Raw genomic sequence first — 18,462 nt, 5'->3', positions numbered from 1 at the left:
ATTGCTAAACATAGAGTAGAACTCAACATGTACGGATTGATTTGGGAGAAAAATGATGGAAGTCACCATTTCAAAGTGTATTTCTATTCTAAAACATTTCACAAGGTGATTACTCATCCATATTGTGACACCATCATTTTAAATACATGAACACATTCTTTTTCTAAAGTTCTTTTTTCTATTATTATTCCCGAATGATGGGAATTAATTAGTTAAGAGCACTGTCATCAAATCTCACGATTACTAAGTTTTTAAAGTATTTAATACAAATTTATCATAGCTATAAAATAGTAACACATCAAACCAACATAAAGGGGGTTGTTTCCTTCAAAATAGTCATCTTCATAGATTTCCCTTCTTATATACAATTGTGTTCAATATTTCTTTAAATTTATCCTCACAAATCTCAAATGAGCAGTTTTACACTATATAGAATCCTATTAAAACCTAGCTGATAAATTCTGCATTCATTCTTTCAACCTCCAAACACCCTCATGACCAGAATTCCCCCACCATCAACCTGTGTCTTGTGGCTGATAAGCCTGCCTTGAACTCAATTAATAATATAAATGGAATCAGAGGCAATACTTTGCCCCTAACGAATCCACTAACCCAACTGTAACTGTCCCAGCAGACTCCAACTTCCATCTTACAGAATGGAAAAAAATGTCTGTATTCCTCGAACTCTTCACCTCATATTCTGGATCCCACTACCCTTACTTTCAAGTACATTATTTCTAGAACTGTTTTCTGGAAATATTACTTCCTCATTATTGAGTCACTCATATTAGTATGCAAATATTCCTATTAAAAAAATTCCCTCACCTCTCACCTAACACCCTATTTTCTCTGCTCCCCATTCACAGCAAAACTCCTCATAAGAGTTTTCTCAACTTTTTCACTTCCTTTTTTCCTCAACATATTCCAATCAGGCTTCCGCTCCTTTTCCTTTGCTGAAATAGTTCAAGGTCATGTGTGACTCTGTCAAATCTAATGGTCAATAGCATATCCTTATTTTTCCAAACTTTTCAATAGTATTTGACACAAATGACCACTTTTGGCTTTTAGAAACACTTTCCTCTCTAGACATTCCCGACTGTAATCTACTACCACTTCCTCTGTGTCTCTTTTGCTAGATCCTACCTCCTATGCCCAATTCTCAATGTTAAAGTGTCTGAGGGCTTTGTCTTGACTGTCTTCCCTTCCTTCTCCAGGTGACTGCATCCAAACCCATGTTTTTAGATGCATGTATACAGTGATTACTCCCATATCTATATCTCCAAGCCAGAGCAATGGATGTATCATGGGCAACTCACATTTAATGCATCCAGAATTTTTTTCCTCCTTATTCACCTCCCAATCTGCTCTTCCTCATCTTAGGAAATGGCAATCACTATCCACTCAGTGGCTCAGACCAAGAATCTAAATCTTATCCTCACCACTTCTCTTTTCTTTCTTCATCACATATATTCCATTAGCCTGTCCTACTGGTTCTGTCATCACCCTGTCTTCTCTGCTACAACCCTAATGTGAGCCACCCCATCCTTCTTCCTTTATTGCTTCTCTAGGGCTTTGACATCATTTACCTCGTTAAAACCCACCATAGCTTCCTATTACAATTAGAATAAAACCTAAACTATCTAATATGGCACTAGCAGGGCTCTATGAGCCATGCCCTCACCTACTCCTTAAATCTCAACTCCTATTATTTTTCCTCTTATTCACTATACTCCAGCCACACTGGCCTTTCTGTCTCTTAGAAAGGCAAAGCTAATTATGCTCTCAAAGTCTTTGTCTATAATGATCTCCCAAATCTTGATTCATTCAAATTATTCATGCTTCAGGTTACGAGTAACTTGCTTAGAGAAACTTTCCCTAACTACCCCTAGTCAGCAAATCTTCCCTAACTAACCCTATCCCATTACCCTATTTTATTTGTAGTAATCATTATCTAAAATTATTATTGTGCATTTATTATGTTACTCTCCTCCACTAGAAAGTGTAACAATTAGAACAGATTTCTCCTTTTTGTTTATATTATACCCTAAGCACCTAGAACAATGACTAGCACATAGCAGGTATTCAATAAATATTTTTAAACTGAATTTCCAAAAAAGCTACTACTGTTAAATTTCATTTATTTTATTTTTAAAAGACATTTCTTAAATGAAACAATTCTCAATATAGAAAAATCCTTATGTATGGTTTTTTGTCCTTGCATCATTATTTATAATAAAAACTTGAAAACCACCTAAATGTCCAACATTTAAGAAATGGTTAAATAACCATGGTCTACTCATAGGATGGACTCTCATGCAGTCATTAAAAACATGTATGGGGATTTTTCATAATACGAGGGAACACGTGCATTATAACGTTAAATAAAAAGCACAGTACCCAAAATTTATATACAGTGTAACTCCAATTACTTAAGAATACATGTATCAGACACAATCTGCCAAAACTCACACAAGAAGAGATTACCTGAATAGGCCTATATCTATTAAAGAAATCAAATCAACAATTAATAACCTTCCAAAACAGAGAGCATCAGGCCCAGATGAGTTTACTGGTAATTTTACCAAACATTTAATGAAAAAATTATACCAACCTCTTATAATTTTTTTAGATGGTAAAAGCAGAGGCAATGCTTTCTAAGTCATTTCATGAGGCCAGAATTACCCTAATACTAAAACCAGACAAAAACATTACAAGAAAATTACAGACCAATATCTCTCATGAACATAGATGCAAAAATCCTCAACAAAATATTAGCAAATCGAATCCAAAAAATGTATAAAAAGAATTATATAAAATGACCAACTGGGATTTATCCTAGGTATGATTCTAAAATCAATTAATGTAATCCATCATATCAAAAGACTAAAGAAGAAAAATCACATGATCATATCAATTAATGCAGAATAAGCATTTGACAATTTCCAACACCCATTCTTGATTAAAAACTATCAGGAAACTAGGAATACAGGGGAATTCGGTCAACCTAATAAAGAGTATCTACAAAACAACTTACAGCTAACATCATACTTTGTGGTGAGAAACTCTATGCTTTCCCACACAGACTAGGTACAAATCAAGAATGTTTCCTTTCACCACCCCTTTCCAAAATCATACCAGAAATCCTTGTTAATGCAATAAGGCAAGAAAAGGAAATAAAAGGTATAGATTGGGAAGGAAGACATAAAACTGTCTTTGTTTATAGATGATATGATCAGCTATGTAGAAAATCCAAATGAATCAGCAGAAGAACTTCTGGAACTAATAAGTGATTATAGCAAAGTTGCAGGATACAAGGTTAATACACAAAAGTTAACTGCTTTCCTATACACTAACAATGAACAAGTGGAATTTAAAAATTAAAAATGCAATATTATTTACATTAGCACCAAAAACCCTGAAATACACAAACATAAATCTAAAAAATTTGATACAAAATCTATATGAGGAAAACTATAAAGCTGATGAATGAACTTGAAGAACTAAACAAATGAAGAGATATTCTATGTTCATGGATAGGAAGACTCAATACTGTCAAAATGTCAGTTCTTCCCAAGTTGATCTATATATTCAATGTATGTTAGAGGTAATCAGGAGGATGTGACCACTAGGCAACCTGAGAACTGGAATCAGGGAATCAGAGGCTCCTTATCCCCTCCCATGTCCTTGGAGTTCCATCCATTGTTCCCATACAAGGAGCCACTTCAAGGACACAGCCTTGAAAGAGTGTGTTACTGAGACCATCTGAATTGTATACATGACTGAATCCCATTAAGGCCTCTATCTAAACTCTTAAGATTCTGGTGGGCGGGTGCAGAGATCTACTCATCTTGCAACTACCCAAGACAAGCCTCATATGTAAGTTCACTCGATTATTAAAACTGCCACCTACCAATCTGGAGTGGTCTGCCTCTTTCTTCCATCTCTCCTTGCCCTCCATGTATGGGGGCCAGTTTCAAATTTAACCAGGGGAACTCCGGAGGCTGCAAACCAACAATACAATCCCAATCAAAATCCCAACAAGTTATTTGATGGGTATCAACAAACTGATTCTAAAATTTAAGAGGCAAAAGACCCAGAATATCCAACACAATAATGAAGAGGAAAAACAAAGTTGGAGGATTGACACTACCCAACTTCAAGAATTATTATAAAGCTATAGTAATCAAGACAGTATGGCATGGCAATAAAAGAGAAACAGATCAATAGAATAGAATAGAGAACCCAGAAATAGACCCCCATGAATATAACCAACTAAATTTTGGCAAAGGAGCAAAGGCAAAACAATGGAGTAAAGACAGTCTCTTCAATAAATAGAGCTGGAACAACTGGACACCTACATGGAAAAAGTAAATCAAGACACAGACCTTACATCTTTTACAAAAATTAAAAGATCATAACCTAAAAATAAAACAATAAAATTCCTAGAAGACAACACAAGAAAAAAAATAGATGTCCTTGGGTTTGGCGATGCCTTTTTAGATACAACAAATACACAATCCATAAAAGAAATGACTGATAAACTGGACTTCATTAAAATAAGAAAACTTCTGCGCTGTGAAAGACAATGTCAAGAACATTAGAAGACAAGCCACAGACAAAACATCTGCAAAAGACATGTCTGATAAAGGGCTGTTATCCAAAATATATTAGGAACTCTTAAAACTCAACAACAAAAGAACAAACAACCCAATTAAAAATTAGACAAAAGACCTTAACAGACACCAAAGATATACAGATGGCCAATAAGCATATGAAAAGATGCTCTATATCATATGCCATCATGAAAATGCAAATCAAAACACTGAGATTCTACCTATTAGAATGTCCAAAATCTGGAACACTGACAACATCAAATGCTGACAAGGATGTGGAACAGAAACTCTCATACACTGCTGGTGGGAAAGCAAAACAACACAGCCACTCTGGAAGACAGCGTGGCGGTTTCTAATGAAACTAAACATACTCTTACCATATGAGCCCACAATTGTGCTCTTTGGTATTTACCCAAAGGAATTGAAAACTGAGGTCCATACAAAAACCTGTACATGGATGTTTACGGCAGCTTTATTCATAAATGCCTAAACTTGGAAGCAACCAAGAGGTGTCCCTCAGTGGGTGAATAGATAACCTTGGTACATCCAGACAATGGAATATCATTCAGCACTAAAAAGAAGTGAGATATCAAGCCATGAAAAGACATGAACGAACCTTAAATGCATATTACTAAGTGGAAGAAGTCATCTGAAAAGGCTACTATATGATTCCAACTATATGATAATTCTGGAAAAGGCAAAACTATGGAGACAGTAAAAACATCAGTGGTTGGGAGGAGAGTGAAAAGGCAGAGCACAGAGGATCTTTAGGACTGTGAAAATACTCTATATCACATTATAATCATGGATATATATAGACATACATTTATCCAAACCCATAGAATGTGCAACACCAAGAGTGAACGCTAAGGTGAACTATGGACTTCAAGTGATTATGACGTGTCAATATAGGTTCATCCTTGATAAAAAATGTACCATTCTGGTAAATGATGTTGATAATGTAGTAAGTTTATGCATGTATGGGGCTGGGGATATACAGGAAATCTGTACCTTCCTCTCAATTTGGGGGTAAACCTAAAACTGCTCCAAAAAAATCTTAAAGCAGAATGTATGTATCAAAAAGACTTAAAAATAAATAATCTAAAATTATCTCTAGATTGCAAGATTGTGGGTGAATATTTTTCTATTTTATACTTTTCAGTTTTCTATAAAAAATATGTATTACTAATTTTAAAAATATAATAACCACCCTCTAAGAGGGGGCCTACCAAGAGGGGGCCTCTCATACTCCCTATTATGTCAACCTCACACTCCTGGATAGTCTCTTTATATGGCTGCAAAAATTGCCTTTTGCAAGTACATCATCTGTCTCTAACATCCAGGTTCCAGACAAAATTTCTCACCTTGTTCGTAGTGCCACCTTGTATAGTACTTTATGTATTAGGTACATTGTTCATGGGTTAATTAGTAAGTAGAAAAGTCACACTGCAACCAAGTAGTGATGACCACTCTGAACGCCATCGTTAGTTATCACCAATGTTGCAAGACTTACAATATCTTTCTACTTTCCACTCCTGGTTGGGAATTATGCCTTGCTCCCTGATCAAACTTTGTATCTGCATGGATCTGGACACTGAAGTGGTTAGAACTGGTTACATCATCATAACCATGTGGCTAATATAAATAGTACCACAAGCAATATTGTACCAAGTAAAAACTGCCAAATTCTTAAGAGTAACTGCCTGTGGCAACTGTCGTTACTCTCCATAGACTGAAATGAATATGTAATGTGAACTTCCACACCAGAGCAGTGGTGTCTAGTACTGTATCTCCTGACCAAGAAATATCATAGTGATAAATGGATGCAAATGGCTTGGGAGCAGAGAATGAATGTCCTCTTTTGTTGGGAGGCAAAGTAGGTAAATGATTCCCAGGAATAGGAGAACAGGATTTCCCTAACAAGGAGACCTGTGGCAACTGTGCACCTCAGTTCTGATTTGGGGAACAGGCGATGTACACTTCTCTTGCTGTCAATTTATTTCTGATCTTTAATTTCAATTAGGTGCTCACTGTTCTGCCACACATTCTATGTTTCCAGTACCCATGACTATGACCTCTCCCTTTCTTGTGCTCCATCAAGTGGTTGAACCATCCACACCTTGGCAATGACACAATCCAGAATTCTCACCTCACATCCAATCCATCTTTATGCTTTATCCCTACTCTACCCAGCCTCTGGATCAAAGTAAAATCACGTATTCTTCCCCCGATTGTGAAGTACAAGGTAACTTTCAGAGTGAAATCTGAGTTAACACCTCCTACAATCACAACCTCCTGTTTGCCAATCCAGCGTCATGCGCTGCCCATTCCAGAAGAAAAAACAATTAAGAATGTTGTGGTGTTATGATGAATTAAGCCTGTCTAAGGCCTCCAAAATAGCTATGCCTATCCTCTCATTCCAGCAGTCAACCCACACCAAGGAATTATTTAGTGTTTTTCCCCCATCCTTACTACTTCAGATGGCTATGCATGCCAGTAAGGTGTAAGTGTAAGGTGGGCACTGCATTTCCACTTGATCTTTTAACATTCCATTCTACCTTTAAATTACATTGGCCAACAGATAGGAAATCCAGGAGCTATTAAGGCTTTTATACCAGTTCTGGCTGTCTTTAGTCAATATGGTGATGCCATGTGCCACCCTATAATTAGAACAATGCCACTGCAGCCAAGGCTGCTTGTTTTCACTAGCTAGGTGTAACCCCTTGCCAGAACTATGCTGTCTCAGAATACTGATCCATATTGCAGACACAATGGAGGATACTGTCTGGCCTAAGTCAGCTGTTAGTGGCTGCTTCATGCTTGGTTAGTGACATGTGGTCTCAAGCCCTACAAAACACAGTATCACAGCTACCTTGCCCCGATTGGACATAAACCTAGGGTGCTATTTCAACTGTCCATGCGAATAAATCCACTTTAATATTTCATACAGTGGGGATGATCTGTCCTTCCGATGAACACTTACACGCCCCATCAGATATTAATGTATTAGATATTTGGTCTGACTGCAGCAATCCATTTTTTCAATCCTTTATCTATACTCCCTCAGTGATCTCACCCACGTTCATGGCTTTAAAAACTATATGCTGATAACACCCAAATTTATACCAGCTCAGACAGCTTCCCTGAATCCTAGACACCTATGTTCAACTGCCTACTTTACAACCCCACTTGGTTGTCTACTAGTCTGTCAGACAGAAGACTTCTAAAACAGAGCTCATGATCTTACCTTTCTCCCACAACAGAAAACTTGCTCTTCCCCGTCTTTCCCATTCACTGATTGGCAACTCCATTCTTTCAGTTGTTCTGGCCAGAAACTGCATCATCACTGACCTTTCCTTTTGTCACAATTTTTATCTGATGCATCAGTAAATAATGCCACCTCTATCTTCAAAATATATCTAACCCTTTCTCACTACTTCCACTGTTACTACTCTAGTCCAAGCCGTATTTCTTGAGCAGATTATTCCAACAGTCTCCTAAGTGGTCTCTCTGCATCCATCCTGCTCCCCTCCCTCAGCTGTTTTCAATATAGAAACCAGAGTGACCTTGTTAAACCATTAAGTCAAATTATGTCACTAATTGATTAAACTGTTCCAATAACTTCCAATCTCACTCAGACAGGAAGGCTAAAATCCTCTCAATAGCCTAAAAGGTCCTACATTCTGCTCCCACCACCATTACTTTATCAGATCTCATTTCTTATAACTTTCACCCAAATTCACTGCATTCCACACACACTTTCTTACTATTCCTCAAACACTCTAGGCATTCCACTTTATATCTTCTGCACTTGATAGTCCCTTTGCCTGAAATCTCTTTCCTCAGATAGCCACACAGCACATTCCCTTACCTCCAAGTCTCTACTGAAGTGTTGTTACCTTTATACTTTACAGTGAGGCCTTTCTGGCCACCCTATCCAAACACCTCTTTCCCAATAGTAGGCTCTTTCTTGTCCTTTTTTTCCTTAATCCTTACATTATATATATAATGTTCATTATATATAACATATGTATCATATATGTTATACTTTATATACAATACATATTGTACACATTATATACATACAGAGGGTGCTAAAATGTATATACATTTTAAGAAAGGAAAAAACTGTATTAATTGTAATACTGAATATATGCAGATAACAAAAGATGGATACAAGTCACGTTTGACTTCTGCAATTAGTGCTTTAAGTGGTTACTATCAGCATCCAGACACTTCTGATTATAGCGAACTACAGCTTGAGCATAGATAACATCTCTTAAAATGTGTATACATTTTTTGGCACCCCTGATACATTATTTTTATATCTATATCTATCTATATCTATATGTATGTGTGTGTATATATATATATATATATATACACACACACACACACATATATGAAACGTATAGTAACTCTTTTCTTCAATTGATAGGTGTTGTTCTGAAGAAAGAAAACTGATCAAGCCTCACCATAATCTCGTAAAAAAGTGGTTTTTAGCAGCTTTGTATTTATGGTATGGAAACTTCATTTACTCAACACAAGTCAAAATTGTAGTTGGAAAAGCAATTCAGAATGTACGATGTTTCCATACTGAATCAATATCTTTTGTGTTTACATGGGTTCAGAGTTACAATTTTTTAAGGTCTGACAGGAATTACTGCAAACCTACTTGTTTTCTACTTAATGTTTCCAAATATATGGTTAATATTTCCCAAATATGGCTGATAATCAGAGTCATTTAAAGAGATTTTTGCCTATTCTAGCCTTTTCTTCAGATGCACTAAATCAGAATCCTCTAGATCAGCAGCCCAGAAACCTGTTTTTTAAAAAGTGCCCCAGATGATTACATTCAGGAAGCACAATGACAATCTGTATTCCAAAACATGCGTTCCTAGAATTCTTAACACAAGCAGTTTGAGAAATGGGTATAAATCCTTCCCTTAAACCTGACAGAATTATCTTAAGCACTGTGTAATATCTAGGAGCAGTACTTCAGAAAGTATTAGAATACATTCAGATTTAGTAAAACGTCCTTGTGTTTAAGTAATTAGAATTAGGTGAGCTCAACTTTCACAGACTACATAATGATTTTTTTCTATAAGATTTCATTTTATGTGTCTGGATATAAAAATATTTATGGTTATCTGTCAAATACTGCATAGTTTAAGGGATAAAACTAAGAGCTGTTTTCAGGGAAAGGTAGGAATTATCTAGATTAATAATTCAAATTGTCATGAATATACATTTAATGTATCTTTATTATTTACTTAGGAAAAGACAAATTTTTAGATTTGCCTTATAGTAACAATTTTCCTTTATTATTTTACAATGTTTCGTGTTAAATATGCAAATAACTAATAAAATATAATATTTTGGATATAGATTAAGAAACATATACAGAATAATAAGTAAATTCTTAGAAGCTATTAGAACTTACTGTTCTTTCAAGCCTTTTTCATTGAAGAAATATTTATTGAACATCTGCTTTGTGCAAGGGTCCCTGCCTTAAGGTATTCAGAGTTTAAGGACACAATCAGTCAAGTAAAGAATCACTTAGCACACTATGTGTACTTGTGTACTGGGGATAGCACTAGTGTACATGTGATATGATATGTACATGGGGACGTAACAGTTCACAATGATGTTCCCTAGAGAATATAATACCTAATCTGGGTCTTTAAGAAAAATAGGGAGAAATAGTCATCAGAATAAATGAATGAAGGTATAGCATTATGGGAAGAGGTTTACATATGCAGTGGTCTCATTTTAAGAGAGAATATTTGAAAGAGTTGTTTGTATTCACAATCTTCAGTTCTTCTCCCATACAGTCTTGGCTCTATTTTATTTCACCAGAACAGCTCTTGTCAAGGTCACCAATGACCTCCACATCTGCCACATCCATTGGTCAATTCTCTGTTCTCATCTTTTTTGATTTATCATCATCATTTGCCACAGTTGGTCACTCCCACCTTCTTAAGAAGCTTTTTAAAGTGGTGTCTGGGACACACTTTAGTGTAGAAATAGGTATTTCTTGATTTACTTATATTCTTTTAGCAAATATTTATTGAGCACCTATTATTTGCCAGAAACTATTCTTAGCACTAGTGATACAGCCATGAACCAAAAAGATGAAATTCCGAACCCTCAAGTAACTTATATCTACTGGAGAGAGAGAATAAACAATGTAAATTTTATATTTATATATAAATTATGTATGTAGTATGTATATATACATAATTATGTATATATATAGTGTGTGTGTGTGTGTATATATATATATATATACACATATACACATCAGTTTTCTTAAGAACACCACCTACCACAACTGAAGAAAGGAGCTACTCTACACCTTTCATTTTCTCTAAAGGAAAAACTCCTATCTAGACCCAACGAATAATTATTATTCTAACCGACAACCATATAATATGGTATACTTTTCAAAGTATTTCAGATGCATTATATCATTTAAGCTCATCACTATTTTCTGAGATACTTGGGCCATGTTTAGAAAAAACCTTCAAATTCCATATCTACATAATACATAAACAATGGGCTCAGGCAGTTAGTTCAATGTGGAAGTTCACCAACTTTATTCCATCAACAGTCTTCACTGGTGATAAATGATTTGAAAACTTTCAATAACATCCACTACTTCAAGAACAAACTTGTTAAAAATGTGTTGATGGGCAGTAAGTAGAAAAATAAATTTTAAAAGCTATCCCATCCTTTGGAAAAACAACTGGCAAAAGTTTCAAAACACAGACCAAGCTACAGATGTGCATCTTACACTAAAACTGGTAGTAGACTAGTGTATGTTATAACCTAGTCTTAAACCTGTAATGAACACTTAACAACTAGGGAATTTTATCATTATAACTTGCAACAGAAAAAAATAAAAAGTGACCCTAAAATTCCTGTATTATTTCTGACAGTGAAACTAATTTCTATATAAATCACTAGTGCTGAAATAAATATCACTGAAGGATAAATTAATAGAGAAGTATACAGTATATAGATATATAGCAAAAAGAAGTAAAATAACTACAAGCAACATAGACAAAATGGTAAGTCGTGTGGCACCATCATTAGCAATACTAGATGTAGTTAAGATGATAGAAGAACTGGTAAGAAAATGATAAACTGAAAGCAATTCATTCTTTACAATCAAATATAGAAACAAAACAGTTGATAAAAACAGCAATGACTTTTTATTACTAAGGCTAACATTACAGCAACATTTTTCACTATGAATTACATTTATAAATATTACATTTCCTGCTGTGACATAACTGAAAAATTACTGGAGTACTTTCTATAGTTATATTTCAAAAATTGAATTGAAAAAAACTGGAAACGTTTGAACATTTGCCTGATCTATTTCTCAAACAAGATTGGTCTATCATTGTTTCAAATAAAATTTCCAGAACGCTTTGACTGATTTCTAAGTGATATTTTTAATACTGTATTAAATTTATGCCACCAATTTCAAGATGCCACATGATTCAGATTTACTATCCCATTGCAATTTTTCAGGAAGCCCTTTTATTGTTATACATTGTTTTAATGATAAATCATTTGCATAAACTCATAAGCATGCATCCAATTATGGCAAAAATTAACTTGCCATTTTGAAGTATTTTGAAATAACGTGTTGTGCAACTATGTGTGTTGTGCAACTATGTGTGTGTGTGTGTATGTGTGTGTGCCTTCATATATATATGAAAGCAAAAGCATTACTCTCCTTAGAGTTTACTGAAACACAATTATAAAAACTCAAGCAGTGTGACATATAACAGCTTCTAATTACTGCTGGAAGTAGTAATTTATCCCATAATTTTAAAACATAATTTACCCCCTCAAATAAATCATCTAGTTTTGAAAGGCCTTTGTACCATAATGTTCTCAAATACCAAGGACTAACAACAACAGTAGTACACTTGGAAAAGACCTCAAAATCCTTCACACACCTACCCCACCTGTATGTACTGCATTCAACCTAACAGACTGAGTACCTGGAGAACGGCTGTTTCAGCGAGGTAAAGCTACTATTCTCTGTACTGTGAGAGACCTAACACATGGAAAAGAAAGATATTGGAAAGGATTAGGGAAAAAAAGCAAAGAACTGAGGTAAATTCTACTCTCGTGGTGAGTAACAACCAACAAATAAAGCAAAACCGCCACCTGAATCCCTATTCCACAATCTCAATATTTGCTGTCCTTATCTTTACTCCATCTTGCCCTACGTTGTCAACGTTTGTCCTAGGCCTCTTTTTCCCTCTTACAGATCAAAGATGTACAGACATGCAAAATAGAAGAACTTTGTTATTTACGGGATTTAAATACCGGAGTCTCTTGACTACAAGACACCAAACCGAGACACTGGATTTGAAATGCCCACTTTCAATCCTGTGGAACATAAATAAGGAAATAAAACGGAGTAACTAAATCCAGCCATAGGATCTCTGTTAAAAACCCAGAAGTAGCATACAAACACATTCTCAAAACATTTTTAAATATATTCTCCTGTCAAAGACAAACAAGCTGTGCTTGAGTCAGTAATCAATGGCCTACGATACGTTCTACAGTTTTTAACTTTATTTGGCACAAAAGTTTTGCTGAAACACTGATAGCAAATTACATTTCAAATACACTGCTCACTAAAGAAATGTCAGTAAGCACTGGGAACAACTTCAGGGTACCGCCCAAAGAAGAATTACAGTGCCCTAAAAAAATTGTGATTTAAATAAAAAATACAAAAGTAAACTTATTTAGGAGTACTTCAATGAATAGGAAACAAGAAAATTGGAAATCGGTAGAATTGATTTTAGCACTTTCTTTCAGATGAAACCTACCCCTAAACTGCCCTTAGGTGTAAATTTAATGTCCAATGAATTGTCTGAAGGTTGCTGGGGTTTCCTTTCTATCTGCCGACAACAGCAGGCAGGGAAACCTGAACTAATTATTACGACCAAGAGGTGCGTCTCCTCCAGGAGTCCACCTAGGCGGGCTGCCCCCCAGGACCAGCCTACAGCTTTGCGGTACTTTGTTTTGATCAGTTCTCTATTCGGTAAAGGAATCCCCCGGCGCTCTAAGAATTCGTTTAACGAGAAATCTTTGGGAGGATTTAAAGGAGTAAATTGTTATAATACTAAAATAACCTATTTTGCAGTTTCATAAATTTGATGCAGGGAGAAGGGTACGAAGCCATAAAACTGAATGCCAAGCGGATCCGCGGAGTTGGTGTCACCGCCTCGACCGGAGAAAGAGACTCTAGAGCCTGATGATGAGGAAAGGTGTTTGTAGGGGATTAACACGGTGGATTTGGGACAAGACAGTTACGGGGTTCTCTCCGGAGCGATGCTCCCTGCAGGAGCGGGTGACGGCACTCAGAAGGTCGAGCAAGTGCAAATTCCGCGAGCCGTTCGTAGAGGTGACGGCAGCCGCCCCCGCCCCTCGGTACCTGATGATGTCGTCGCTGTGGCCCCGGTAGAACTTCTGCCGATGCTCCCGCGGGCTGTACACCACGCCGACGCCCGCCACGAAGTACACGATCTCCTTGGCCGCCGTGTAGTAGAGGTTGTTGCGGCACTGGTGGCCCCGGTAGCCGTACACCCACTCGAGCCGCAGGTGGCAATTCGGGGCGCTCCGGGCCGCCATGTCGGGGCGCCCACCCCTCCGCTCCGGCTTGGGCCCGAGGCGGCAGGAGACGGCGACGGCCGGGCGAAGAAAGCCCTCCGACTGGCGGCCGGGACTTGCCGCCTGCCGCGTCCTCTAAGCCGCGGCTGGCAGGTGCATGTCGCTTCTTCTGGCCGCCGCCGCCGCCTCAGCCCACCGGTGGGAGCAAAACCCTCGTCTCTCGAAACATGCTGAGGGCCGCGAGCGCCGCCGGCCGTCAAGTGGGTGCCGCGCGCCCTTCACCCTCCTGGGCTCGCCTAGTCTCCTCAGCCCGCAGCGCCCAGGCTGTGAGCGGAGCCGAGCGACCGCCCGCCTCCCGCCTCCACTCCTCTGCTGCCGCCCGCGCACCGGCTCCCCGCCTAAATCACCTGCGGCGTTTGCGCCCCGCCGCGGCCTTTTCCCACTGCCCCGCGGGACCGCACGGCGCGCCCCCGAGCGGAGAATAGCGGCCTCGCACGGCCCCGCCCCCTCGCCGCCGTCGCCGCGCGCGCTCCTCACGCCCCGCCCCGGCCCTCTCAGCCGCGTACAGTGGAAACGCAGCGAGTCCCTGGGCGTCGCTCCCCGGGTCATCGCTTGTGCGCCGTGGTGCTTTCCTATCATCTAGCCCCGCTACCCGCGGCCCCATCTCCATGATCGCGTCCCGCTGGCGCTGAGTCCGCACGAAGCCACCCAAGCTCCGAGGGACCCTCGGCGACCCCAGTCTCCTGCCGCTGGGAGTCCTTTCCCGGGAAACACCTGCCAGTCTCTCAAGGTCCCTGTACAGGGCCAGGACTACGTTTATGCCTCGGAGAAGCAACACCAGGATGCCAAACCTCTTTTTTTTTCCCTGATATTGTGTGTGTGTGTTTCTTGTTGCTTCGTAATACTCACTATACCAGACATTGAGTGGGGATAAAACCTGACTTCTTAAGTGTACATTTTCTCATTTGTGTAGGTGACCTCAAAGCTGAAAGAATTTAAATGGTAAAATGACACGCCAGATCTGATTTCTTAATAAATAGCACTGGTACCTGAATGTTCTAAATTACTATCTTGAATACCAATAAACTGTTGAAACTTCTTGCATTTTAGTAATGGTGAAGTAAGATGGCTAGAATATTGTGATCCTGGGGAATGCACAAATAATAAAAATACTGGCAGCAGTGAATTCCTGGCTATGTCAGTTCCCCTGCTACTCAGTTTCCTAAATACCCCCTTTCTCACAGAGAAATATGGCTAAGATTTACCAATACCTGTAAAAATAATTTGAAATCCATATTTTAAGAGGTTTTTAAGTAAACCACAAGGTTTACAACAAGAAATACTAACTAATAAAATACTAATATGAGTCCTCTATGTCTAAAAAGTCACTGTTTTCGTTTCCCTGGGAAATACCAAAACTTGGAAATCTGACAAAGGCTAGAATAAACTAGCGTTTTTTCAAGAAACATGACTGCTCAAAAGTGATGATTGCTATATGGTACGCATACCTTGGAATGCATGTTACGCAGTCTCTACTTCCTCAAAGATGTAAATTACCAACTAGAGACAAGAGGATGCATTTTCAGTTTGGGATAAGACTGCTAGTCTACATGCAAGGAAGAAGGGCCATCTCAGAGGAAGGGATCTACTAAGTGTCATGAAAAGTGAACTAAAGAAGTGAGCAGATTTGGTGAACACTGCTAGGGAGGCTGAAAGTAGAAATCAAATCCACTGTAGTTCACGGTTATCATCTCACAGGATTGTGAGGAACTATAATGCAGGAAAAATGAAGAACTTCATAAAATTTCCAAGCTCTCAGACATCCTCAAGTTTATTATTTTTGCTATTCCCAGAGTGATTAGCTATAAAACTCTTGTAATGAAAAGCGCCCTTGTTCTAATTTCCAGAAGCAGCCAATAAGAAGGTGGTGAGGAAGATTGGAGGAAATGAGCCCCACTCTACAACTTGTCTTTGGCTCAGGAAAACAAGAATCTTAACAGGAGAAGAGGAATGCAGATTGGATTTCTGGGAACTGCTGGAAAGAAAAAAAGAACTCAGGCCTGAGAAGTGGCTCTAAAGCCATTAAAAGGCCTGTGTAGGGTGGTCAAAAGCACATATTACTTCTCTTCATCACCTATATTTATTTTTTTGTTGTTTTTTTAATAATATGTTTGCTAATTCAACGTATTCTCTGAGTTCCTTGAAAACACCTGGTGATAAAAAGAAATTGTTGGTTATTTGAATTTAAGCAGTGAAGTTAGAAGAGATGAAGTATTTGTTGCCATATATTTGTAGAACATTAATTGCTGGTTACATGTAACTTTTATGAGATGCAGGAGGGTAAAGAATAAATTTTCTTATCTTTCAGGTTTTTCAGTACAATGTCTTCTGGATCCCATGATACATATTTAAGTACTCAATAACAGATTTAAATAATTTATGTTTCCATTATCATATTTTCCATTACGATTTTTATTGACCCAAGGATGGAGTGTGAAGCAAAAACATTCTTAATTAAACCATTCTCAACTGACAACTCAAGACCAAAAGAGACCACTTAGGCACAAAGGTGACTAAAAAATGAAACATTCGTGAATTTTAGAAGGAAAAAAAAACGTATTAGTTCTTACTGCTACAACTTTGTTATTAATATCACATCAGAAAGCTTAATCAAACTTCTATTGCTAGATGAGATTCCACCATCTGTACCCTTTGAAAGTAATACAAATAAGGATGCAGGAGAAAGACCCCCAAAATTCTACACACAAACAGGTGGACATTTGTTAGGCATTTTAAATATAAGCTACCCTTTGGGAATCTATATCATGACACTTGAGTTCCTAGTATGGAGTTTTATATTTTGGACATTTGAAATATTTCTAAAATTCAAGAAAATAGATTATTTGCTGGCTACTGATTTCAGCTATCTTTCAAGTCTACAAAAGAAATACAAGGCAGAGCACATAAAACCTAAAAGCCAAAATTCACACTATTAATTCTAGGTTGCTAATTCAGCCAATTTAGGAATTTTAATGATATTTTAGTAAGCTGCCCATAAAAAATATTTCTGTAACCATACCTTTAATTAACCTGTTTTGTGTACAGAGCCTAACACAGTGCCTGGCACTACAGTAGATGTTCCATACATAGTTGTCAGCCATTAAATATAAAAGAATACTTGTGTAGTCACAATAGGATTCCTCTTAGTTTTATCTTGAGTAGTTGAAACTTGAAAACTTGAGCCTTTTTCTGATCTACAATATTGTATTAGGACTTCTTTGGTTCTACATTACAGAAACCCACTTAATATAGCTTACGATGAAAAGGGAATTTTAATGCCTCATAGGACTGAGAAGAAGTGGCATCAATGCACTTGGATCCTAAGGCTCAAGTGATGCCATCAGAGCCAGGTCCTCAGAATTAACTCACTTCTACTTTCCTTTGGGTTGATTTGTTGCCAGACCAACAAAACTGCTGCCTAGAGCTCCAGTTCTCCATCTTATCCTCTTAGCAATTCCTGTAGAAAGAGCTTTTTCTCAGCAGTTCCCCTGGAAACTCCGAGACTTCAACCAACCATTGGCTCTGATTGGCTGAGTTGAATTATATGCCCACCCTTGGATCAATAGAGGAGTGTCAGGGCCAGAAATACTACAGGGAGTGGGAAGTGGGAGAGGGGAGAACCTCTCAAGGAAAATTGAAGTAGTATTACCAGAATAAGAAGGAATGGATGCCAGCAGTGGCTACCCATGGCTGACCTCGGCGCTTTAGCATCCCGCAATCCCCATTTACATAACCAAACATACATGTAATCTAAATTTAAGAAACAGGAATCTGCTAAATAAATGCAGCTTTAAGACAAGACTTCTGACCAGATTGCCTCCCAAAGACCCTACTCTAAAAAAAATTCTAAAGCCAGCTCCAGATATCAAATCAAAACAATAGATGTTCCCTAGCAGTAACCATATTTCCAAGTGCCTGTTAGATTCCACCTAAAGTCTTTGAAAGCCAGTATATAGTTGAAATAAAAGAAGTCTCAAACCAAATTCTCATCTACACATCTACACTCCTTATCATCTTCTCTTTCTGTACGTACTAACTAGTAACTAACTTCCCCCAGATAGGCAGGTTGTCTGGTGCCTCACTGTTTCTCACCTCCCATATCCAGTTACCAAGTTCTTTTGACTCTATTTTAGAAATACCCCTA

The 18,462-nt window shown here is 37.9% G+C and overlaps 1 protein-coding gene across 9 annotated transcripts in view; it reads right to left on the bottom strand.

Annotated features, from left to right (window-relative positions):
- The window catches only part of EML5 (EMAP like 5), a 155,562-nt gene extending 140,827 nt beyond the window's left edge, over positions 1-14,735 (bottom strand). For 2 of the 9 annotated variants that reach the window (XM_033109198.1, XM_033109200.1), the window contains exon 1: positions 14,083-14,735. In XM_033109198.1, coding sequence (XP_032965089.1) covers positions 14,083-14,279 — 197 coding nt within the window. In that variant the 5' untranslated portion in view covers positions 14,280-14,735. The remainder of the gene's footprint in view (positions 1-14,082) is intronic. The other 7 variants (XM_033109196.1, XM_033109199.1, XR_004423288.1 and 4 more) reach the window with 6 other exon arrangements.
- Positions 14,736-18,462: the final 3,727 nt, after the last annotated feature.

This window comes from Rhinolophus ferrumequinum, chromosome 6, assembly GCF_004115265.2.
Source record: "Rhinolophus ferrumequinum isolate MPI-CBG mRhiFer1 chromosome 6, mRhiFer1_v1.p, whole genome shotgun sequence".
NCBI classification, from domain to species: Eukaryota; Metazoa; Chordata; class Mammalia; order Chiroptera; family Rhinolophidae; genus Rhinolophus; species Rhinolophus ferrumequinum.
The sequence above is the reverse complement of the archived record's forward strand: the minus strand, read 5'-3'. Positions and strand labels throughout refer to the sequence as shown.